This window comes from Astatotilapia calliptera, chromosome 11 (genome assembly GCF_900246225.1).
Source record: "Astatotilapia calliptera chromosome 11, fAstCal1.2, whole genome shotgun sequence".
Classification (NCBI taxonomy): Eukaryota; Metazoa; Chordata; class Actinopteri; order Cichliformes; family Cichlidae; genus Astatotilapia; species Astatotilapia calliptera.
In genome coordinates, this window is record NC_039312.1 from 1,891,164 (window position 1) to 1,916,889 (window position 25,726).

Consider the following 25,726-nt stretch of genomic DNA (forward strand, 5'->3'; position numbering starts at 1 on the left):
GGGCCTTTTTCACCACGGTGTTGATGTGACAGGACCATGACAGGTCCTGCGTGATGTGAACTCCGAGGTATTTGAAGCTGTCCACTCTCTCCACTGGGCACTCGTTGATGACGGGGGTCTGGTAGTTCCTCTCCTGCTTAGTGCTGAAGTCCACTATCAGCTCCTTTGTCTTACTGACGTTTAGAAGGAGGTTGTTCCTCTGGCACCAGTTCTCCAGATTCCTAATCTCCTTCAGGTAGGCCGTCTCGTTGTTATCAGAGATCAGGCCCACCACGACGGTGTCGTCAGCAAACTTGATGATGGTGGTGGAGCTGGTAGTGGCCACACAGTCATATGTGTACAAAGAGTACAGCAGGGGGCTCAGAACACACCCCTGGGGGGCTCCAGTGCTGAGAGTGGTGGAGGCTGAGACATGTCCGCCCATCCTTACTGCCTGTGGTCTGCCAGTTAGGAAGTTGGAGATCCACAGACACATAGATGAGCTGAGTCCCAGATGCTCCAGCTTGGTGGTGAGTGTGGAGGGAATTATGGTGTTAAATGCAGAGCTGTAGTCTATGAAGAGCATTTTAACATAATTCCCCCTTCTAGTGTCCAAGTGAGTGAGTGATGTGTGGAGGAGATGAGAGATGGCATCGTCTGTGGAACGATTTGGACGGTAAGCGAACTGTAGTGGGTCCAGTGTGTCTGGTAGTGAAGAAATGATGAAGTCTCTGACCAGGCGTTCAAAGCACTTCATCACTACTGAGGTGAGGGCTACAGGGCGATAGTCATTGAGAGAAGCAGGGTGGGGTTTCTTCGGGACAGGAACAATGATGGACTCTTTGAAGCATGTGGGGATCACCGACTGAGATAAAGAGATGTTGAATATCTCAGTGAACACAGGAGCTAGCTGGTATGTGCAGTCTCTGAGGATACGACCTGGGATGCCGTCTGGTCCTGCTGCTTTCCTGGTGTTCACTCTCTTGAAGGCTCTCCTTACTTCATGCTCGGAGATGACGAGCACGTTTGTTGGGACTCTTGTGAAAATTGATGAAATTATGAATGCAGATCCACCGTGCAATACCACCTGGAGAGGATCTGGCTGGAAACAGCTTCATTTTTTTCAGCATGACAATGATCTCAAACACACTGCCAATGCAAGAAAAGCATACCTAGACAGACAAACTTACAAAGGAACGATCAGTCATGGATTTGTCTCCCCAGAGCCTGGATCTAAACATCATTGAAGTGGGGATCATCTTGCCAGAGAACAGAGCAAAAGGCAGAAACATCCAAATTAGAGCTTTGAATGTCCTTTAAAAAGCCTAAAGTATCATTTGTATAGACTAAAAGAAATTATATTAAGCTCCTGAAGAGAGCTCAGGCTGTGTTCAAGCATAAAGATACTCACACCAAATACTTTTCAATCTTATTACAATTTTATGAACTATGTTTGTACTCTGTTCTGTACTATGACAAATTTACATCCAAAAAATAAACTGAGTGTGGCGTATTGTGCTGTACATTATGAACGACGCACGCTGTTCCAAAGTTCACGAGAACAAGTTCAATAAAAGTTACAATCTAAAAAACAAGAAAAATTAATTATCCATCCACTACAGCCAAAAATATTTATCACGATATACATTTGAAACTTAGCGATAACGATATAACTGACGATATAAGTGACGCAAAATACTTTACAACTCCACAACTTTATTAGTGCAAAAAACCATCAGTGTATTTTCACTGAAACAAGCAGCTGTTTATGTGCATTAAAGTTATAAAAAATGTAACAGTGCAAACTCCTGTCTGACAGTTTGACCAAAAGGCATTTCCAGTGGAGCCGACATAACCATGTATAACATCCACAGAACTTAAAGAGGTTAAACACACACAGTAGGTAACATGTTGAAGCACAGTACGTATCACTGCGCGAGGGTCCGCCTACGATAGCCGTAATGCTCCGACAATCCATCAAGCGCTGCGGCTTCGTAGCTTAGCAAAGTCGTACTGAAACATTTGACAGATTTTCGAGCGCCGTGCACATAAAATCGTTTCGGTAATAACGACGGCCCGCCTGCATGCACTACCAAAAACTGCTTTGTTGTGTATCTGACAGTAAAGCTAAACCAGTTCCACACCACTGAAGTTTTCGCATTTTTACAAACCAGTTCTGGTTCATCGTTTCATTCAACGATGCGTTTTCACCCTTCTCATTCTCCGTTGCCGCCATGCTTTTCGGCCATGTGCGTATGTAAACAAAGGCACTGCGCGTGCGCGTTTTACCCATATTCTATCGCCATATTTCATTTTCTTATCATTGCCTAACATTACACCTGTATTACCGTGAACGGTATGATATGGCCCAGCCCTACCATCCACTTTATTCTGCTTATCTGAAATTGGGTCGCGGTGGCAGCAGCCTAGCAGGGAAGCCCAGACCTCCCTCTCGCCAGCTTTCCTTGCTTATCCGGGGAAACGTTCCCAGACAAGCAAATAGATAGGCTCTCTCCAGCGGACACTGGGTCTACGCCGCGCCTCCTCCTGGTAGGACATGCTTGGAACATCTTACACATGAGCTGACTGCCTCAGCTGTTTCCTTCCAATGGCGGCGCCACTCTGAGCCCCTCCCGAATGACTCTTCCTCACCTCAACGCTAAGGGAAAGCCCTCATCAACCCCCCAGGAAAAGCTTCTTTCTGCCCCTTGTATCTAATGTTTTGTCTACTAGCAATAATAGTCATTTATGGCGTTTCTCACCTGTCCACTTGGTGACAGATGGTTACATATAAGGACTTATCAGTAAATGACTAGTACCTCTGGTACCGACTAGCAATGGCGGAGGGTCAGGGTGGCTGGGGTGGACGCAGAATCCTGACCACCCTATGCCTGCACTGGTGCCGCACTTCCAGACACGTTTGGAGCGGTCAGGAGGTGTGTCCCAATTTAGAGACTACATCCTTTAAAGGACCCGGCCAATCCAAGCAGGCCAGGTCTTTTGAAGGAGGCAGCTGAGGCTGTTAACTGCAACCATGACACTAGCGGGTAGAAACATTTTATACAGCATTGCTCGACAGAAATGAAGGTGAACATCTTAATTTTTTACGCTGGTATGTATGTGAGGCTGAGAGACCACGGCAGCAGGAACTTTAACATTAGCTGATTAACAACAGTTAACTAATGTAGTTCATGAGACTAGTGTTGGTAATATAATGTAAAAACGGTCAACATTAAATTTAATGTATTAATATATGAAAATTAATTAAAAGATTCAATTCAAATATTGAGCATCAGTAAAAAAATAATTCAAGGTGCATTTATTTCTTTTTCATTTCACTTTATCTCTTCATCTCAAGTGAGATGGAGAAGATATGAAAGTCTTAAATGGGGCAGAGATTTTATTAAAACTTTTAAGGAAAAAATAGAAAAGTAAAACATCAAAATAAAACAAATAACACAGAAAAGAAGCAACTACCATTCTGAGGTGGTTTTCTGACCATCCATCCACAAATCTGTCTGTTTCTAACCGTAGTCTTGCTGTCATTTTTTCTTCTCAATCGTTTTCTGCAATCAGCAGCATAATTCTTAATAGATATATCAGTTTCTCATTTATTATATTGTCCAGGGGTTTGCCAAATATATAAAGTTACAGATCTAACATAGCATCAATTTACAACATGTTTCATCTCTTTTTGAAAAAATAGGGTACCAGAAAGGACAGGTGGAAGGACCACGCGCAACAACAACATGCTTGCCCAAATTACCAGCACGTATACTGACAGGAAGCTCAGAGCTGAGCAGACTGCAGGTGTCTAACACACCTGTTAAGGAACTTGGCTGATTGTTAAGAATTTTGCGTGGCTGCAAATTACTGGGCAAAATCACACATGAAGCATGAAGACATGATGGTAAACTGATAGGAATTCATACAAACATTCACACAGCTCTTTTTATTCTGTGCCTTTAACCACTTTCAACACACACACAGGAGTAGCTAGGGATCAAACCACAAACCTTTTCCTAGTGGATGACCCCTCTACGTCCTGAACTACTACTTTTGAGAATGTGAGAGCCTGTATGTGTGCACCATAGACCTACAGAGGCAGCAGCAGCTTAGTACATGCATCATATTTCTGAGCGGAGATTCATGGTGGATATTATAATGATGAACACGCCTCGTAAAAGAGAGCCTCCAGTACCTGTCATTTAAACTTAGGCTGACCCAGTTTACTGGAAACGTTTCATCACTTCACCTCCAGATGGTTAAGTCAGAGTTCACTTTCCAAGATTTTCACCTTGTGATTGTGAAACTCAACTGCATTCAATGCCCATCCTTAAAGTGACATTTCAACTGCCTTTTATTAAACTGACACATTCTGTGATTTCAGTGCTTAAATGCTAACTGCAGTTTTAGCTGCTTCCATCTACGACTCGACTGTATCCAAGGTGTTTGACTCAGCTGCCCACAGCGTGCAGCCATGACGCAAAGCAGGGCTGCGTTAAAGCAGCACAGCAGGTGCCGTTGCTGGGAGTTGCAACTTGAGACGTTAAGCGCAATTCGATTGCTAAAAGTAAAAGTGCACAGTGCTGAAAAGCTAAAGCTCTAAAAGACAGTCAGGGCAGCTCCATCGTTCATTGTGACAATTTTTCTGGAAACTGTTTCACTTTAAAATCATCAACTTGTATTGATTACACTTTACTAAATAGTTATTTCTAATTAAACAATTATTTCCAATCAGCAGTGTTTGGTTTGTTAATCAACAAAAGGAATGTACTGCACATTACTCATTACTCTTTTTAAAAGTAATGCAATAAGTTACGTAGTTACTCGCTGGAGAAAGTAATTTGTTACACTACTTGTTACTCCATAAAATGACCTGAAACGCCAAACTTTATACATCCCAGATATATCGCTGTAAAATAGTCACTTGGAAAATGAATTTAATAATAATAATGATGATAATTAAATAACTGTGTGAGAATTACAGGTAATTAAAACTTTACACTGAAACACTACCAGGACTCCTGGTACTGTACATATCGTAATCAATAATTCAGCATTCGAAAAGCTTGTGGGAGGGAGCTGTTGATCAGTGCTGCCTTTTATACTGCAGAACGTTTGCCTAATAGCAGCAGTTCAAAGAATATGTGGAGAGGGCGTAAGAGGTCCTTCATGACGATCAGTGCCCTAATCCTGCAGAGGCTCTGAAAGAGGTCCTGGAAGGAGGGGAGGAAAACTCGGATGACGTTCTCAGCGGCTCCAGCTATCCTCTGAAGTGCTTTTTTGTCTGACCTACTGCAGCTGGAACATCACGCTGATGTGCAGTAAGTGAGAACACTCTCCACCACGCCTCGGTATAAAGTCCTGAGGATGCTGGAGGAGAGACGCCTGTTTCAGGAAGTGCGGTCTCTGATGGACCCGTTTTGTGATCACGGAGATGTTCTTGCACCAGCTCAGGTCCTTCGAGATCTTCCACTCTTTCCACTGGGCAGCTGCTGATACCCAGAGGAGTTTGCTCGATCTGCATCTTCTGGAAGCTGTGATCATCTCTTTTGCTTTGGCTACATTTAGCACCAGATTGTTTTCTCTACACCAGCCTACAAGCTGTTCAACTTCTTTACTGTACACTGAATCATCGTTTCCGCTAATCAGTCCTGCCTCTGTGGTATCATCCACAGATGTGAGGTTCCCCTCATATCTAGATACACAGTTGTGTATAAACAGCGTAAACAACAGTGTTGTTTAAACAGCCTTGAGAAGATCCAGTGCTCAGCCTGATGGCTTTGTAGAGTTTCCTAATATGGGATGTAAGGATGCATCTTCTATGGAGTGGTTGGGACAACAAGCAAATTGGTCAAATGATGCAGGAAGGCTGGCTGTGATGTGTGGTTTGATAAGCAGTTCAAAATACTTCATTACAATTGGTGTCAATGCGACGGGACGGTAGCCACTTAGACAGGATACAACTGGTTTCTTAGCTACTGTGGCCTGGCTGAGAGAGGTTAAAGATACCAGCGCGGACATCAGCACGCACGCCAGCGCAGTCCCTGAGCACACGTCCTGGGATTTTATCTGGACCTGCTGCTTTCCGTGGGCTGACCCTGACCAGGGTCCTCTGGGTATCTGCTTGCTTACGATAACAGCTTTGTAACGGGTCAGTGCCTGCACTCCCTGCCACATTGGTCTGATATTTCTTGTCTTGCGGATTCTCTCTGCATAGGTGCCAGTCTGGCAGTTTCTTCGCCCGCTCCAAAGCTGCGTCAGGCTGTCAGCAGTGAGCGCAGTTCTGTGGTCATCCAGGGTTTCTGGTTGCCATGTGCATGACGGTCTTAGCTACAGTGATATTGTCTGTGCACTTGGCAGTGTAGCAGGTTACTGCTCCGCATACTCCTTGATGTTTATCTGGTCTCCCAGTGAGGCTGCCGTCTTGAACAGCACTCAGAGTGCCTAAAGCAGTCTCGAGGTCCACCCTCTGGCCAGAGGCTGGTCTGTGTTATCGCTGGTCTGCTGCACTTCAGGAGTGGTTTGCAAGCGGGCACCAGCATGTTCACACCATGCACTGCTTCAGCTTGGGAAGCACAGTCGTTAAACTGGTATGGTTAAAATCCCCCACCATCACTCCACAGCTGTCTGCCATAGCTGTCCCTCTTCTGTTTGCATTCACAGCGCTTTCACTCTATCTCTCCGACAGGATGCCGTATTGACTTCGTACGACCAAGTCAGAGCTGAGCTTTGCAGTTCCAACCACATACTTTGCCCTGAGTATTACTGAGGTCTCTCGTTCTTAAGTTTCACAGCCACAACGTTGAAACACTCTCACTTGTCCCTAGAAGAGCCGCTGCATCCATGCGCTACGCCATCTCTGAAAAATGTAATGTGATTACAGCAACACATTACCCCCAGCACAGCCAGTTAAATTATAATTCATTATCATTCGTTATCTATGAATAATATACATTGTATCGTAGCTGATAAAACATGAGCTACATAAGCTTTTATATATCATGTACTCATAAAAGACAAATGTTTTTATTTATTTTTAAATAATAAAGGTTTCACCACTGATCAGTAATCCTGTCCTCATTCCCAGCATCACGATGGTTCGTTTCATGGCTGGCACTAGCTGCTAGCTATGCTCTCAGTTTCTACACTACGGATGCTTGAACAGTGCCATAACCACTGACATCAGTTAGTATGGCATGAGCTACTGCAAGACAGTCACCTATCTTTTGGAAATGCATCCTACAGATACCACTACCATGTCTCAGCACGGTGTGCAGTCTGGCCTTAAAGAATTTGAGGAAGCTGGACTCTCTACAGGCCTACAAATCTCTCAACTGCATCTGAAATCATGTCCTTAACAATAACAAACAAACCAACAAAAACGATGATAAGTAGTACCCCTGACACTAATATTATCAATAAAGTCTTACAGATATCCATTCCTGCTCAGCAGCACTCGTGTCCACACACGACCAGAGGCAAATGTCACACTACTACACCCGCGCTTAGCACCAAACTTCCTCTATTGTTGAATAATTGAAATGAAGGTGCTGAACGCAGATGAAGCATAAGCTTTGAAATTGCTCTTTTTGACAAAACCTATAAAATTATATTCACATAATTTCTTTGAAAAGACAAAAGCCTAAATTTATGGGGCGACCGTGGCTCAGCGGGTTGGGACGCTCATCAGTAACCGGAAGGTCGCCGGTTCGAGCCCCGGCTCCGACAGTCTCGGTCGTTGTGTCCTTGGGCAAGACACTTCATCTACCGCCTACTGGTGCTGGCCAGAGGGGCCGATGGCGCGATATAGCAGCCTGGCTTCTGTCAGTCTGCCCCAGGGCAGCTGTGGCTACAACTGTAGCTGCCTCCACCAGTGTGTGAATGTGAGAGTGAATGAATAGTGGCATTGTAAAGCGCTATATAAATGCAATCCATTATTATTAATTTCAGTTGCATCATGTAAGTGCTTTAGCCATTACTGTAAGAATTATGGCCAATGACATGCTTTTGGATAATATGAACTTCAACATTTGTCCAAACTGCCCCAAACATTTGTTTTAACAGAGGGACAACATGGCATCTATAAACAAAACACTTTTCTTTATAAAGTATACATTATTTCTATTTGCACACAATAACAGAATTATATCAGAAAAACTGAAGTTGTCTGTGTAGCTAGTTAAAGCCTACACAAGCCTTTAGGATGGCAATAATTAACCAGTTACTAAAAACAAGAAACAAAACTGTCTTAACCCATCGTAGACCAATCTCTTACATCCTTTGTCTCTATGTTTTGAAAGAGTAGTTGTCAAACAGCTAACAGATCATCTGCAGAGGTTTATTTGAAGAGTTTCAGTCAGGTTTCAGAGCTCATCACAGCACAGAAACAGCTTTAGTGAAGGTTACAAATGATCTTCTTATGGCCTCTGACAGTGGACTCATCTCTGTGCTTGTCCTGCTAGACCTCAGTGCAGCGTTCGATACTGTCGACCATAATATTTGATAATCGATTAGAGAATGATGAAGGTGGGTGATTCTCACAAAGACTGCGAGATCTTTCATATTCTGATAAAAGTATTATTATAACACAGTTTTAAGGAACTGTAATCTTATTTAATGGCAGATGATCCTAAACGATTCTCATTACCAATATAATAAACGACAAACTGAAATAATTCATCAAAAACTATTTTTAAAGAGTTCTTAGACTGACCCAAATAAGCATATAAATGAACAACACACTCCATGAAAATTGATGATTTATATATATTTATATATTTCAAATCAAGTCTCATGACCGACACACAAACATGTAAATGTAGAGCTCATTTTTTAATTAATGTTATTGCTCACAAAAACACCAGCAGGGCGACGATTAAAGAAAATGTTTTGATAAATATGACAAATTCTTGTCTCTGGAAGATAAAACATTTTAGAAATCTGCACATTTTCATGCATAGCAGTAATGAAAAGTCTCTTGTGGAGATAAGAATTATGGTAATGAAAATAATTGAGTTTACCCAATTGACTGAGAAAAGATGCAAGCAACAAAGAAAGTAAAAACAACTGAAAGACTGATGTTACTGCTATTACTGTTCAAAGTGATCATTCGTGTTTTTGAAGTACTTTGCCCAAATGTGTCCTGTACTCCTCGAGCAGCTCACGATCCATATACAGTCTTTCCCTTTGTTTCTGAAGCTAATCTAAAAATACAATATTAGTACGTTTGAAAAGTTTTAAACACAAAATCTCTTAACTGCTTTTAAAATGAAGCTTATATGCGGGTCGCATCTCCGCATTAAAGGTTCTCGTCACCTTTAAGATCCTTCTGAGTGCGTGTTAATGACAATCATGAGCAACGCTAATGAGACGCTCTCGGCTAAGTTCACAAATAAGCTGAAATGCTAGCATACTGCACAGCCTTGAACACTGCTTCATGCTGGAGCCTTAGATTTTCTTTGTGATTATAAAAAATGTTTGTTATATTTAGAAAAGTATGGAGTATAATCCCATATGGGTAATGATAATGGGCAGAGTCACAGACGGGAGATGCAGTAACAAGAATATCAAAGCGAGAGAAGAGAGAACAGTTTGAATCTTCTATGAAAACTTGCTGTTGGCCTGGTCAGAGCAGGTGAAGTCGCATCATGCTAATAAGAAACATTTAGTCATTTTTAATAAATTCATTAATTTCATTTTTTTTAATTTAAATACCATATAAGTTAATGTTAGGCACAATTAGACATTCTTACATATCTTGGCAGAATTGTATTTCTTTTATATGATAAGGAATTTTTTATGACATTAACAAAAACACAGAAAATGGATTCAGACTCACATCGGTAATAAGAATTTACTGGGAGAATTCCCCGGGTTTCTTGGTTAAATTATTGTGAAACTGGGGTTAAATCTTTCTTTACATCAAATATCATAGTTTGTATTAATAAGAACGGAGCCTGTTGAGGTGGTTCCAGCATCTGACTAGGATGCCTGCGGGCATGTCCCACCAAGAGGAGGCCCCGGGCAGACCCAGGACCACAGTGGAGAAGGTAGATCTCTTGATGGGTTTGGGAAAGCCTCGGTGTTCCACCGGCAAAGCTAGAGCAGGTGACCGGGGAGGTGGAGGTCTGGGCTTCTTAGGCTGCAGCTCTTATGGTTCTGCTGGTCCTGTACAGTCGTAGGTGAAGCATTGAGTTACAGTCAATGCAGGTGGTCCAAAGGTCGATCAGCCTGGTCTTACAGTCATGAGTGACTCCTTTCACAGTGCTTCACTTGTTCTACATTTTCTCATGTTATTAGAGTTATTATTGCAAAATGGATTCAATTCATTTTTCACCTGAAAATTCGATAAACAACGCCCCATAGTGAGAAAGTGAAAAAAACAGCTTCAAATGTTTGCAAATCTATTAAAAATAAGTTCCATTTCTCCTGACTTGCATGGTACAGTTTCCTCTTCTCTTTTTTTTCATAGCATTATTCCAGTTTGTATCTGTTCTTTCCACTCATCTGCTGCAACACTGAATTTCCCAAATCTGGGACAAATTAAGGCCGTCTTGTCTTGTCTGAAGTCTTTTTGAGTATGATACTACAGCCTTGCCACACCCATTGTTGTTGTCCTTTTAGACGATGAACCTTGCCCCAGTCCCAGATCCGGAGCATCTTCAAGCTGAATGCTTAGATTGGCCTAGTGACCAGCTCCTGGTGATTCCAAACTTTCATATTTGTGGGTGATGGAGAACATTGTTCTCCATTTTCAATTCAGTGTTATGTGTATAGCATCAAATCCCAACAACAATCACCTTAAGGCAGTAGGATAAATAAAATACAGAGAAAATCCAAACAATGAGATGATGCCCTATGAGGAAGCGCGTGGTAATAGTGGGGAGGAAAAACTCCCCCATTTACGAGGAAGAAAAGTCCAGCAGAACCAGGCTCAGGGTCAAGAAGAGAGAAACTGCTCCACAGCAGGAGCTCACACACTAGAGAAGCACAGGGATTAATAATAACTGATAATTCAATTCAAAGTGGTGTATAGACACACAGTGAGTGAAGGAGAAACACTCATCATGGGAGCCAACAGCAGTGTAACTAATCACCTGATCCAGCCCTAGCTAGGTTTTATGGCTAATGTTTAGAGTATAGAGGGTGTCCATCTCCTGGATCCAAACTGGGAGCTGGTTCCACAGAAGAGCAGACTGAATCTGAAGGCTCTGCCTACTTTAAAATAGCCTTGGGATCACAAGTACACCATTAGTCTGAGAGCAAAGTTCTCTATTGTGCTGATACCATACTACGAAATCTATAAGAAAACATGGGTGCTGATTATCAGGCTCTACAATGCTGCAGACGTCTATACCTTTGCCCAGATCTGTGCCTGGCTCAGCACTCTACAATCTCAAATTCTCCAGACGTCATGGATTGGTTTGTGCTCTGACATACACCCTCAGCTCTGGGAAAAGCTATGGACTTTATATAGACAGGCTTTACAAATCAGCTCAAATCAACTGAATTTACCACAGAATGGCCTAAACTGATCATTTTCCTACTGAAGTCAGCTAACTGTTGAACAACATGATGTCTCAATACTAGTGTGGTGTTCAGTAGCTCCACTGATACTTGCATGTTCAACAGCAAGTTGAAAAGTTTAACATTTTAAGACAAAAGCCCCACACTGGTCACAATATTATAGTGGAAAAAATAAAGGTTTTGTCTCACCAGCATAATTCAATTATTTGAACTGATGGAGTTTGATGCAGCACATAAGACTTGATGTGGAGTTCAGGTCATCTTTAAAATTAATGGGCATTTATTTAAATTTACCTATCATAAAAAACCCTATAACAGTTATACTGTGGTTACTTTTGGAACGGTCTACAAGACTTTTAAATGCAAGGCAGCCAGCTATACATGTGTTTTAGAGGTAAATAGCCTTAAGTTCCTATGGGCCCCTGATGTTCAGTTATTTTGAAAAGAAGCGCATCCAATGGAAATCAACTTTTAACGAGCAGACCCAAACTCTTTAACTAGGATTAGTGGTGATATTTAAAGAAAAGAAAAGAAAATACACCTAATACCTACAAAAACACGGCTCCTCCTTTGGCAATCGTAGGAAAACCCTTAACACGAGGGCAAAAAGAAACGCTGCAGAGGATACACATCCATCCTTCCCCTGGTCCAAATATATGACCAGTGTAAAGAAAAGGAAACAGGTCTATCTAGGAAGCAACAGACAACGTAACTGCACAACATGGACTGATTGGGATTCTTGTACAGCGCTTTTCTGCTCTCCCAGAACACTCAAAGCGCTCTATACAACATGCCACATTCACCCAGTCACACGAGCATCATCTTTCTATGCATTTAAGTGCTTTCTAACTACCAGTCACACACATTCATACTCCAGTGGATGCAGCGGGATTACTATCTTGCCCAAGGATATTTGGCATGCAGATTAGGGGGAGCCAGGGATCAAACCACCGACCGTCCAATCAGCAGATGACCTGCTCTACCTCCTGACCTACAGCCACTCCTAAAAGTGGGGGGAAAATTCAGCTTGAGTAACAGTACCAGCACTCCGTATGTAAAGAGACTCGGTCATCACTGAATGTGGAGGTGTGTTCAAAAAGACCCCATCAATTTTTGGAATGAACCTGTGACGAGTCGACACTAATTTTAAACTGGTTTGCAAGAGCTGTCACACAAACAGACTTAGCTTGTTGTCACAGCTGTGCTATCAGCTGGGAACAAGTCTATTGACCATTTGTGGCCAAAAGACACAGGCTGCACACCACTCCAGTGGTCAAAGTAAACCAGAACATTTACTTGACATTTTATCAGTGAGATGAGGCGTTATCTTGGGAGTAAGACAGAACACTAATAAAAGTGACTCGTGCGCTCCCACAGAGCGCCCTGCCAGGAATCCAGATGACTCTTATTGTAGTTAATCTTAGGATTTGTTTGATCACAAAGTATTGGTTCATGATAGTTTGAAAGATATCAGTATCACAGCATCTTTAAACATACTGACTTTACTCTGGGTAGGACAGTGCTTCCCATACACACAGCCACTACATGGTAAGTGCTGATGACCCAGGGAAAAGATATTCAGTGAAACTGAGCTGAATGAATGTGAATGCTTTCCTTTATTTCACTAAAAGTCAGCTTGGATTCTTCTTTTATTTGCCGCCTTGCATCTCATTGTTAATGCAAAATGACGTGACGTTTGAATGAGAACAGGTCAGAGAAGTTTGCAAATCACAGGTCCATCTTCTGTGATGTGCAACTGAAGCACAGACCATCAAACATTCAGCCTAATTCCTGATCACACAGGATAACGAAACGAGACTAACATTTTCTCTTGGAGCCATGGAGCGCACTGTGGCTGCAGCTGCCCAGACGCCAGGTTCAATTCCACAGGAAGCTCACACACTGAGTAAGCACACCTTCACTGAGGCATCAACATGATGTCACAAAGAATGAATGGAAACAATTAAGCAAATTGTCTTTCACCCATTTTATGACCGACCCACCAGCACCCAAAAAACCTACAGAGCGCTAAATTGGGTGTGTATGTAGTGAGGGCATTCTGTGACATTTAAATAGTGATAAATATCTGCCTACTGTTAACCAAGAACAGGAAAGGAGCACGGAAATAGATTAAAAAGGTGTCAAGTTATGACTGTTCCAGATGTGCTTCGGCACCGTCCATTTGTCGTTCTGTTCTTGGCTACGAATAGCTATCTCCAGGCAACTGGATGCCAGTGTGCCTCTATTTGAGGGTAGGGTAGGGTAGGGTAGGGGCTGGGGCTGATGCGGTAGCTAAGCTAGCGGCTATGTTAGCTGCCACAGCAGATGAAATGCTGCAGGTCCACTGAGGACAGCCCGGGGTTGCTGATCGGCTGCTATGTCACCTAAACTCATCCGAGTCCTCGCGGTACAGCAGAATATTTGCACATATGCTAGAGGACAATCAACACGTCTCTAATGCAATCGTGTAATAGCACACTCATTCAGCTCCCATCGCTTTTCCCGTTTTGCTCCGCCGGCATCCCATCCCAGTCTACTGGATGTCGCGCGTTAACGCGAGGCAGGTCACAATATCACAGTATGACACTTGTGTTCGAATTAACCAGTAGTCCCTTAATGACCAGCACAACTATGTCAACTCGCCAGATGGTTACTTGTCAGTCACAGGCTAAAGTGGAGGAGCAGGGGTTGGCAACGCTGCACACTATTAAAAGCCAGAGTAACGACTAGTTATCGTAAGGCACGTCTCAGCCACCGAGACGCATCACCCCAGCTTAAGCTGTTCAACATCAACCACTGTGCACCAGCAATGGTGACCAACCTGTTTCAGTCGAAGCCTGCCTCTTTGCCTCATCAGCTATCTGAGGCGCCGCGCCGGAGAAGCGGTAACACGAGGCCGGTAACAGGGGCGAAAAGAGGGTAACGTTCTTCTACCAAGCACTGTTACCACTAACCCAGTGTCAGCCTCCACCATAACCAGCAACTCCTCCATAAATAAGACCAACGCCGGCCGGCTAGTTCTTACCTCAGGCGGTGTGTCGAACCAAGTTCCGACTAGCAGCCATGTTCGGAACCCCTATTTCCCTTCGTCCACACGAACCGAGCCCCCTCCCCCAGGTCAGTTGTCCTTCGTTCAAAGCAGAAATCCAAAATAATGTCGAGTTGCCTTATTTGCCAGGAACTGGTTTCCCGTTTCCAGTACAATATGATAGTCTATGTTCTTCGGAGCTCGAGGAGCGGGGCTGTCGATGGGGACTGATTGCCGGCGCAGCACAGCTAGCCGTGCCTAAGGGGTGGTGGGCAGCCCGCCGCTTCAAACACGGACACCTCGAACTCAGTCTTCTTTCTGTTAAGCAAGCTTAATGTACTGGATCGATATTTATTCTCAGGTGCACAACAAAGTCCCTTGCAACCACAGCGTGGGGCAACTGAATAGGCGATCTCGTCCTCTTCTCAATTAATTTAAAGGCAAGATGCTAACATTAGCTAGCTAGCTAGTAGCTAGCATGCTAGCTGTCTTGATTAAAACACTGCCATTGGAATTTGAAGGAAGACAGTCCGCAAAGTGCAGGCTGTTTGATAGTAACGGCCAGCCGACGGACCGAACCTGCAGACGCTATGAGAAAGACCGTATTTTAGCAGACACGGCTAAAGCTAACTCTATGCTGGCCAGCCCCTCTGTGATGTTAATATCGGTCAAAGGAGAGGGGCTGCATTGAGAGCGCACTCCCGACACTAGGCAAGTACGGCCCAGCGCGTTCCAGAGAAATTTCCCACAAAATGGCTGCCAAAACAAACCGCACCGCATACTATCATACAAACTTCCCAAAGTTCAGTCTGTAATGGTGCTAAAGCAATCATTTTAGAGGTCTGCCCGATGCAGACCGTGTAACGCTTCGAAAAGATGATGGTAGCGTTGTCACAAACTAGCACGAGTCACCACTTTAGAGAGCACTTCCTTTCCTCTGCAGGTACGAGTAGTTCGTTTCTCCTGTAACTACACAAAGCGATTAATGTGAGTTTCACTGACAGCACGGGCACAGGCAGCAACGAGCTAAACGGCCAAACACCCGCCGCACACAGCGCTCGTGCTACCTGTCCACACATGAGCTCCGCGTCACACCTGAGAACAGGTGGACACACTCATGTTCGTCGGGGGGAGGACTGAGCGGTTACAGCGCGGAACCTGAGCTGTGGTCGTTAGTGTTGTACCCCAGCACCTGTGCGCTCCACGGTCACGTCTTTGAGTGACGCGCAAAGTCAGCGTGGAGCTGCACCCACGGACACTTGTTGGTTCAAAGCTGCCTGAATTCTTCAAGAAGGCGTTGGAAACGCTTCAGATTCTGACAGCATGACACACCTGCTGCACAGCTGACCGGTTGAAGTGACACGGTGAGTCATCGTCACACAGCTACAGCGTGGATACGACACGGTAACAATGCTCCAGTAAGCTGTGGCGTTTAAATGATGCTGCGTTGGTACTCAGGGGCTCTTGACACCACACGTATGGAGCCGTGCTGCCATGTTTGCCAGCAGGACTCAGGACTGACGTCCGGTTGGAGCCAGTGCGGATTGCGGTCCGTTTCCCGTTCTCAGCGGCAGGACTGGCCTGCGTGGGCTCCTGCTCCAGCTTTTGACACGTTGAGTAGAGCTGCTGCTCTGCATGCCTTTGTTGTAACAAGTAGATGAGTGACTGTTGCATTTGTATGACCGGTCTCTTATCTGTGGCAGGTATCACAGAACTGCTGCTCACTGCATTGTTTAGTGGGGGGACCAGTTTCTGCAACCCTGTGGGACAGCTGTGCCGTACAATCCAGGGCCCAGCAACCTTCCACGTTCAAAGTCATTAAAGTTACCTTTCTTCTCAGCTTGATCTTCAGCGAGTTGTCTAAATGCATCAGGCTACTGCCACGTGACCGCATGATTAGACCGTTGACCATGTGTACCTAACAGAGTGAGTAATGGCATTTTTAAAACCACCTCAGTGCTGTGAATCTGGACCAAAGAAACCAAGAGAGCAGTCAGATTAATGTTCGTCAGTGTGATGGTGCATTTAGCTAAAGAGTTCAATTATAACCAACCAAAAACATTTATTAAAACAAATATGGCAGCTATGTGGAAAACAGAAAAATACTTAAACTGGTTCAAACAAACAGCTACAAAACAGGAAGTGTGTATAATGGACGCCGTTTGTCACCCGAAGAAGCAAAAACAACATATTCACTTTGAATAAATGGTCCACTGTTAACCATTTAAAGATACCAGCAGTGTGGGTGCAAGTTCAGAATATGGAGCCAGTCACAGACTAAAAGAATCATTAAGAAAATAATCAGGAGCACAGAAGCCAACAAACAAAACAGCAGAGCACACAAGCAACCTCGCTGCAGTCAGACTGATCAGGGTCCTCAGCACAAACAGCTGGGTCCAAAATCCCAGGACAAGGCAGGTTCACAGCACGCAACAGTGTGTGTTACTTTGTAACCTCATCTACTGTATACATGTACATTATAAACAACGGGACCTTTTCACAGCGCAAACAAGGTACTGCACTGATGGACCCAGGTATCACATAATGTTCTCCACCTGATCTGTGAGAACTGGAAGCACCAGAGGAGATGGATGGTTGATTAAAGGACTGGATGAGAAACCCCAGCTGAAGGTCTGCTTCAATGTGCTTGGAGGAAGCTGCAGACCGGTGCCTGAAGCCGAAGAGGAGGGTGACAGACGGCAGACGTGCCAGAAGGAGGTTGCAAATCCATTCTCCTCCTCCGGCCCAGCTTACACGCACACATCATTTCTTCTGTTTTGGTGGAGGTCTGAGAACAAAAAAGAAAATGCACGGTTACCACAGATACACACAGCAGGTACTATGTTTACAGACACATGCAGTGTTTTTGGTGCAGGTCTGTGTCTGACAAATTCAATGAAAATCAATATGGGAGGGGAGGGGGGTCCTTAGTAAGATGGCTGAGGTGTTTAAGTGGTTCATGATCTGGTGACTGTAGTCATGTGGTTCTCATGTTGCCTTCAGCGAGCCTCTGCACTTACAGTAAAAGCCAGAAAAGGTCAGAAACGATTCTTTGAGCAGTTCGGCTGCAGCTTGATCTGGTTCCAAACACAGACACATATCTGTAAATACATTTATGCATCCATGTGGCTCATTACCTCAACTCTGAATGGTAAGTTAGCAAGTTCTTAATGGAAGCAGTGAGAGGTTTTCCTTCCATCTCCTCCAATGAACCTTAAATAAAACTACAGACTGGAGCTGACAGCGGGCTGTTTCTTCAAAGCCACTGTGCTGCTGCCAGCTGGGTTTTGTTTTTAAGGAGTCCACCAGATGGCGCTGCCGCAGCGCAGGAGCTGAGAGCTCTGTCCTCAGGAACCACAGAGGCTGAGGAGCTAAAAAGCCTCGTGTGCAAGTCCTTAGTCTGAGCCCTGATGCAGAGGCAGGAAACTGAACTGATTAACTGAGTTTCAACTGAGCAGAATAAGCTCCGCCTTTCTGATAACAATGGTAATGTTAGGCTGCGTGTTCTTTAAAAACTAAAGCAACATTACATGGTTACTCTGGTAAACAGTTCCAGGTTACTCAGCAACTGTTCCAGTCCAACTATGTTGGATCCACTTCAAAGAAAGCTTTCAGAAAATGTAACCTTTGACCCGGAGGTTCAGCAGCTGCAGCCATGGCTGCCCGACCGACAGGCTGGTCGCCCGCCCGCTGTCATCAACCGGGGTTTTTGTTTTTCCTTTAAGAGGCTGGTATTCAAAGGCAGCCAGCCTCCCCTCATCCACACCAGTTCCCCTACAGGCAGGAGCACCATCAGTGTGGTTCCTCACCCCGCCCTGCAACATCTGGGCGGGGCAGCGGAAACTACCTGCCAATGCTGCCCATCGACATCAGCTCTGCCTTTAACAGTGACCCCAGACATACTGCCTTAACCACACCTGCACGTGGATTAAAATCATCCTCACCGATCGGGCCAAGCTTTACAAACAGTGAAGCTCGGTGAAACTCGTCCCCCTCTAACTCTTTAATCCGGTTGTTCAGTCTGACGTCACTAACCGTGTCTGGGCCTAAACTCCGCTGCAGGTCCATATATCAAACGATCACTATGGCATTACTGAGAGTTGAAAAACTGTCTAAAGTCTTTCATCTTTAATAAAATGATCAGCGTTCTGCTCTACCAGGTGTAACAATTGAGTTTAACATCCAGGCATCCATGAAAACGGAATTTATGACATTTAACGGAGTTAGAAGTTAGCAGGGAGTTAGCTCGCTAGCTTCTATCTAAATACAATATAGCATGTCCTGACTGCGGGGATTTGGAAACAAATTCAAACGTACAGCTCTGTTATCACTTCCAGCATAAATGAAGACAGAAAACTAAACAGCAGTGACGTTTGTAGGGTTACTGAAGTTTGGCTAGCTGGTATATAATGATGTGCTACGTGACCGCTAGCGACACAGCTATGTTAGCATAATATAAACAAGCTAACTTTTTTTCCACTTGATAAAAGTTAACGTGAGTGTTCTCGGTGGTCAGGAACAAATGTAATCGCATGGCAGGATGCTGTAAAAGGACCAAACTTCAGCCAGAGAACAACTGAGATAATCCATCCACAATACGAGGTCATTCATATACTGCTGCATGGGCTGGGCTGTAGTTACATCCTAAGGTTTTAAAAACTGAGCTTAAATAAATGATTAGCGGTAATAAAAGCCGAGGGAGGTCAACAGTGATCACTGACTGTTTTAGGAGCTTTTTGAGATCAAATAGAAGAAAATACAAAACATTAAACATGTTAACAACACAAAAGCCATATTAAACGCAGACTACTTTAGGCCCGGAAGTAGGATTCGTCACGTCATCACTGAACAACCGGATAGAAATAATCATGTCACAGTGGGCATAGCTGGACTCATCTCAGACAAGGTTCACCTGGTGCCCTGAACAGCAAGAAAACAAAAGAGGTCATCATGGGTTTTAGGATGTGCAGAGCAGACTGTGTGGACACGTTCCAGCATTTCCCACAGAGAACATTTGGTGGACTGCCCACAGCACCGCCGCCATGAACAAAGGTCAGGAGCACCTACGCTTCCTGAGAGATCTGAGGGGTTGTAGACGCAGCTGCTGGTGTCTCGCCACTCCTCCCTGCTGTAACGTCAGTGTGTTTTACAAACTCCTTGTCCACAGTAAAAAAAAAAAATCGAAGAGAAATAGCATCTCAGCAGGAGGATGAAAATGGCGAGGGAGCCTTCACATACTTTACCTGGTGCCCTCAGGGCAGCGTGTCAGGTCTGGTAACCCATACAGGGACCCTTCATGTGAACATGCAAAGGAAACACTGGTTTCCAACTTGGTGAGTTGCTAAGCAGCTTCCTGTGACCGTTTCTCCTGATCACCAATGTTAGTGGACGTGAATCTGGGTGCAGAGCCTCATTAAGGGCGCTTTACCTGTAGATGCCCACCACCACAGCGTGGTCTCTCTCATAGGGCTCCAGCGTGAGCTGTTCCTGTGGTTTCATGTTCTCTGCACTCATCTTCTTCACTTCTGAGGCAAACACTGCCTCTGGAGCTGCTGTCGAGTCTATACAGTTAGCCTTAAGGAAGAAGAACACAGCTGGAATCAGACTCACGAACAACAACAAGTCCTGAACAGGTAGACATTCCTCACCATCACACGAGTATCCTAGCACACGACTAAAACTAGTTTGAGTCCAAATCAAGGATTCAGTCACACATAAGCTGATTTAGCAGCCGTCTACAGTCATTCTGTAGTGAAGCAGGAGACGCCCTTTTATTCTCTTTAGCTTTAGCAACATTTGCTATTAGAAATCACGCCATGTGAGAAACTTACTCATGTTTGTGGGTCAGTAACTCGAGATAACTGACTCGGAAAATGTCTTCATTCGTTTTTTGAGATTGAACAAAGCCTAAGCTAAAACGTGTGAAAATGGTCAGCAGCCACTGGCCGAAGAGGAACCGTGAAAGACCTTTAGAAAGCCTGGAGAACTTCTGCATAAGACAACGTTAAAACCTTCAAAGTTTAGCGTTCAGGGAGCCGTTACCTGTTACGGCAGTTATCAGCATACCTTGATTGAGATAACAAAGTGGCCGCCGTTCTTCAAAAAGTTGTGAGCGTTCAAAGCAACGATCCTCGTCTGGTCAGGCTGGGCAACATCAGCAAAGATCACATCCACCATGCCTGCAGAGGGACAGACGGCACGTGAATGCTCTGCATGTGTTCACCGTGCAGGTTCCTGATGGGACGATGGCCGCCCCTCGCCTTCGTGTCAAGGATTACAAACAAACCTGTTCGTCTTTCACCAGCTCATCTGCATCACACTACTCACCAACAAGCATTCTGTATTTGTGCGGGTGCCGAGCGTCTTCGATGATTGGAATGATGTTGGTGCGTTTTTTCGCCACGTTGAGAAGGTCGCGACCCGACCGGTGGGAAAACTCTACTGCATAGACCAGCCCTTCCTGTCACACAACACACTCATGTCAATGCAAGCTGCTTTTGTTTCCTGTGTTAAATCTACACCACCCTAGAAATCTTGATGATGCAGCCCATTGGCCCACTCATGACTTTATTTCCACCCAATTCTGTCCCCATTTTTAATCCACTGGGAGAGAAACTCCAGTGAGCCGTGTTTGTCTCTTTCATTTTAGGAACATCCCATGACACAGGGATTTCCCACCGTCCGGTTCCCCAGTTTTTGATGGAGGAATGAGGATCGTAGTTTTAATTATTGTGCGTTTGATCCCTTTGCCCCTCCTGTCACGTCCCCTGTGGTCAAACACTACTGCCAGCAGTGGTCTGCCCGTTCGGCAGCTACAAAGAGAAAGTGTGCGGTACTCACGGGTCCAACGATGTCGGAAACGTGGGACACTGTGGTGCCAGAGGCAGCTCCCAGGTACATGACCTTGGCTCCAGGCTTGATGTGGATCTGGTCGACTCCTCCCAAGATGGCCGCAGCCAGCTTGGAGCGGAACGGATTCCAGGCTCTGTATTCAATCTTAGTCTCTCCTTCCTACCAAGACCGAAGCGAACATCGACTCAAAGTGTGGTCACAACAGCAGGAAGAGCACACGTTTTCATATTTGGCATAGCAGCAACAGCTGAACTGGACTCACTTCCACACTGATCCTCTTCTCTCCATACACAGACTCTCCTACCACCATGTTTTTTGTCACCAGGGCATCCTCCTTTCCCCTGCAGATGAACACTCCTGAGACACACACACACACACACACACACACACACACACACACACAGGAATAAGCTTCCAAATGAAGGCAAATGCTGAAAGGTGAATAAAATGTGACAAACTGTAGCCGAGGCTCAAAACAGTCCAGCCTTCAGTGCAGAAAATGCCTCAGTCCTCTAAAATATGAACAATCACCTTCATGTCTGTGAGGCTCGATCAGGACCTTCTTCCCTCCTCCGAAACCACCTCGGCCACCCCTCCCTCCTCTACCCCCTCTGCCTCTTGGGGTTCCTCTGCCACCACCACGGCCCCGAAATCCTCCACCGTCTGGGGACTGGAAGCCTCCACCTGAAAAACAGCCGTGCACAAGAGAAAGTTCCAGAACCTGGATCAGCAGGTCGCAGAGTGATGCATTTCTGTCCTTCACTGGGACGTTGGCTGGACACCTTTTGCTGATCATTAAATACACAAGTAACTGTTTTGTTTAAAGAACAAACCAGTAGTTAGACTTTTTGGGTCTCGCTCCGTTTTTTCCATCCTCAGGTGTGTGTTTACAACAGCATGACCCTCGGAGGGCGATGTAAAAACATAATGGCCCATCATATGAAAAAGGCTCCCACCCCTGCTTTACACTGAAACAATTCATGCAGAATGACGACAAGCACCAGTCACCTACCACAGAAATAACTGTTTATTAAAGACAGAATCATTGAAAAGGCAAAGCAGCTGCTCACCAACCAAGTCCTTCCACGGCTGCGCTGCTAACAGCAGCAGATGGTCCCAGCTTGGTACACATTACTGCCATGATGGCTTTAACAACGTGCCCAGTGGCCACAGTGAAACGAGTCATGTGGCTCATATTTACGTGGAAACTGATGTTTTCTTCCCAGAATAAGAACAGACGAGCTGAGGTCTGACTGTCAGTTCACTGTTTGTATACTTCGTGGCAACTTTTATCTTGATTTAATCATCCAGGTAGGTAAAACCTAGAAGGTTGATTCTGTTCTTCTGGATGTTTTCAGTGGGAGAAACGTCATCATCATCATCATCATCATCAAGTGTCAGCTGACTGCAGGTCTACAACCTTACAAACAGGACATTTACATAATGACTGAAACCAGCACCACTGAAGGAACAACAGGCTGGAGGTCAGCTCCTCGATCACTGACCAATGGTCATGAGTGCCATTCACAGAGAGTGGGGGGATGGCTGCAATCACATCATTGTAAGACTTAACCTCCAGTGTTTGCTGAAGGTGGGACCTCTTCATCACCATCTGATGGTCTCGTTTTTCTTTTCCACTGTTTGAATCCATGTGAGCTGCACAGCTGTCTGTAAGACTGCGGGGCATCAGTGAGCCAACACACACCTCTGTGGACAAGCGTTGCAACTCTGTGGGCCTTGTATCTGAAATCCACTTTGTGTTTGTTACAAACAGTTATGAATGCTGAGAGTTCAGGAGCTTCTTTTGCCATCGTGTTCGTTTAGTCGAGGACCCCCTCCGAAACGTTTCACTGCTGCTTAAGTCTTTCACTAAGCAAACGTCAGCCTCACAGTTACTGAAATAAAGCCACAGTGCTGTGGGTTAGCAGGCATTATCACCTATAAATGAAGGTGGAACTGCTCTGACGCCGAGACCAGAACTTTAGCTGTAATGTTAACCTTTCAAAGCCGGTCGGAGCGGCACGCTCTGTTTGGCGTAACTATTTTTAAATTCCCGTAGAACTGGAACCACGTAAGCTTGTGCAATCATTTTTGCACATAAAACCGGAGGAGTTGTACTTACATCTCATCCTCGGTCAGTTTCCTTCCACATGTGGCTTTATAGCAACAAAAACATAATATTCCAGAAACACGCTTTGCCGATCCGATCAGCTGTTCGTAACACTTCCCACATTGGAACAGACATCAGCGTGAACTGTGGCATGTTCGCCATGACCTGCCCGAAACCAGAAGTGACGTCATTTTTGCAGAAAATGTAGTTTTTCTTACCTTCGGGGGCTCATAAGCCTACACTGGTGTTTTTAAAAGTCATGTTTGACTCTGTGCTTTTCTCAATAGTTTCCGGGATCCTCAAACTGCACAGCTGGAAATAGTTTCTTTTGATGCACATGCTGGTTTTTATGCAAATTTGCATTTCATTATGTTTTTGTTTTTCCTGCAGTGTATAAAAATTGGTGTATTTCAAAAATAAAACTATGAAGACCATCAAAATAAATTTCCTGTGGTTGGAAACTATTTTGTACAACTTTCTTTGTATTTGCAGTTTTGAGGGATAAGCCTCTTAAATTTCTCTGAATAGAAGTATATGTAAGAAAACAAATGATTTTTTTTTGTAGTTTATTGCACTTTTTTGCAATTTATGCAGTTACTATGGACTCGATGCCTACGTATCATTAAAATGTGGGCTATAACGGTTGTATTGATATATAACAACTTGAAATGCTCCCAAAAAATGGCGCTATATAAATGCAATACATTATTATCATTATTATCATTATTACTATTACAGCATGTGCAAATATAAAGATAAGCCCTGGCGGGCGTGGTTCTTAAAGGTCTTAAAGGGTTAAGAAAGAGTGGAGCGCTCAATGCGTGGTTAAAACGCGGTGGTTGAAGATTGCTCGGTAACTGGAGAAACAAATACAAAGCAACACTTCATCTGCTGTTTGTGATCAAGTGGAGCACAGAGTGTTTTGTGAGCTGCTTGAACTCTGAGACTCTGAGACTGTCACTATTTGAACTTAACAGCCTATAATATTATATTATTAGCAGATACCTGAATAAAAATACTTTTAATTGCTTCAAGTCGTCATCCTGGCATTTGAGGATCACATCCACGATGTGATGATACGAACGGCACGTTTCCAGTCTCACCTCTTCCTCCCCGGAATCCTCCCCGGAATCCTCCTCGTCCTCCGCGGTCACCAAACCCTCCTCTGCCTCCACCTCTTCCTCCACCTCTTCCTCCTCTGTCCATGCGAGGACTGAAACCTGAAACCATGAATCGTTATTATATGTGTAAACAGACACATCTAGCAACCAGTGCGTGGCTGCTTACGCCAGTGCCGCCATCTTGGATCGTTAACCCGGGTCGCTCCACATTTAAACACCGACTCCGACCACTTGGGGGACCCAGCACAACACGCACACAACGCGGCTGTTCACACTCGGAAACACGCTTAATAAAAGTAACGGGGCTGAGACTCGACTCACCGCCTCCTGTGTGGGCTTTGAACGACAGGCGTGCTCGCGGCGTGCTCCGCGTGGCCGTGATGTTTGGACACTCTCACGGAACCGCAAACACACAGACCGGGCTAACGTTAGCGCGAGCTACGTCTCGTGGAGCAGAAAACAGCTGTAAACGGCTGGAACGGGTTTCAGCCGGCGTGACCCGACTTTGGCTTTTCCTCGCGGAATAAAACCGTAACTCTGGTTGTAACGGAGCTCGCTGTGTGGGCCCCACGGAGTCCCAGACACGTGCGAGGAGACACAGCGCGTGTTCAACTCAGAGCACTTATTCCGCCAGCGCGGACACACCAACGGCTCACCGTGAACAAACCACGCGCTCAGACAGCCAAGTCTGCGGTAGTTTTCACAATAACGTGGCCGTGTAGGCCGTCCACGCAGTGTACCTGACTGCACAGACTCACCGAATACACGATCAGACATCAGCCCGCGTTAGCGAGCGTAAGCACGTGTCTTACTGTACCTGGCCTCATCGTTTCTGGCGTAAACTACTGAAATGGACGCAGCCCGCGGAGTTGAATCGCTTCTCTCCTGTGTTGATCCTCAGTGAACCGACACGGCGTGATCACGTCCCACGTGCAACTGTGCGACCCAGAGCAAACTTTCTTCTTCTATCTAATCTATTGTTGCTTAGCAAGCAAAACGGCGCATTAGCGCCACCAACTGGACACAGACGGAGACCTTGTTTTCAAACAGAGGACAGCTGCTGTCAGCTGCCGGATGTTGTGCCGAGACAACCTTCCTGTCACA

At 45.0% G+C, this 25,726-nt stretch overlaps 2 protein-coding genes and 1 long non-coding RNA gene across 4 annotated transcripts in view; 1 reads left to right on the forward strand and 2 right to left on the reverse strand.

The window, feature by feature from the left end:
- Positions 1-15,191, reverse strand: part of dyrk1b (dual-specificity tyrosine-(Y)-phosphorylation regulated kinase 1B) — a 61,134-nt gene extending 45,943 nt beyond the window's left edge. Inside the window, exon 1 of the mRNA XM_026183441.1 lies at positions 14,537-15,191. The gene's annotated coding sequence lies outside the window, so the exon portion shown is untranslated. The remainder of the gene's footprint in view (positions 1-14,536) is intronic.
- Positions 15,192-15,315: 124 nt separating this feature from the next.
- Positions 15,316-16,384, forward strand: LOC113031402 (uncharacterized). Of its 2 annotated transcripts, XR_003273736.1 has the most exons (3): positions 15,316-15,903; positions 15,998-16,151; positions 16,243-16,384. It is a non-coding gene; the product is annotated as an uncharacterized LOC113031402 (long non-coding RNA). The 2 variants fall into 2 exon arrangements; XR_003273735.1 differs by having other exon boundaries at positions 15,998-16,384.
- A 346-nt stretch (positions 16,385-16,730) lies between these two features.
- On the reverse strand, positions 16,731-25,726 carry fbl (fibrillarin). The gene is made up of 9 exons (XM_026183448.1): positions 25,440-25,726; positions 24,605-24,721; positions 21,923-22,075; positions 21,654-21,748; positions 21,380-21,550; positions 20,867-20,999; positions 20,606-20,718; positions 19,968-20,113; positions 16,731-17,327 (listed from the first exon to the last, which is right to left on the reverse strand). The coding sequence occupies exons 1-9, from the start codon at positions 25,447-25,449 to the stop codon at positions 17,303-17,305; spliced, it is 963 nt and encodes a 320-aa protein (XP_026039233.1). The 5' UTR covers positions 25,450-25,726; the 3' UTR covers positions 16,731-17,302.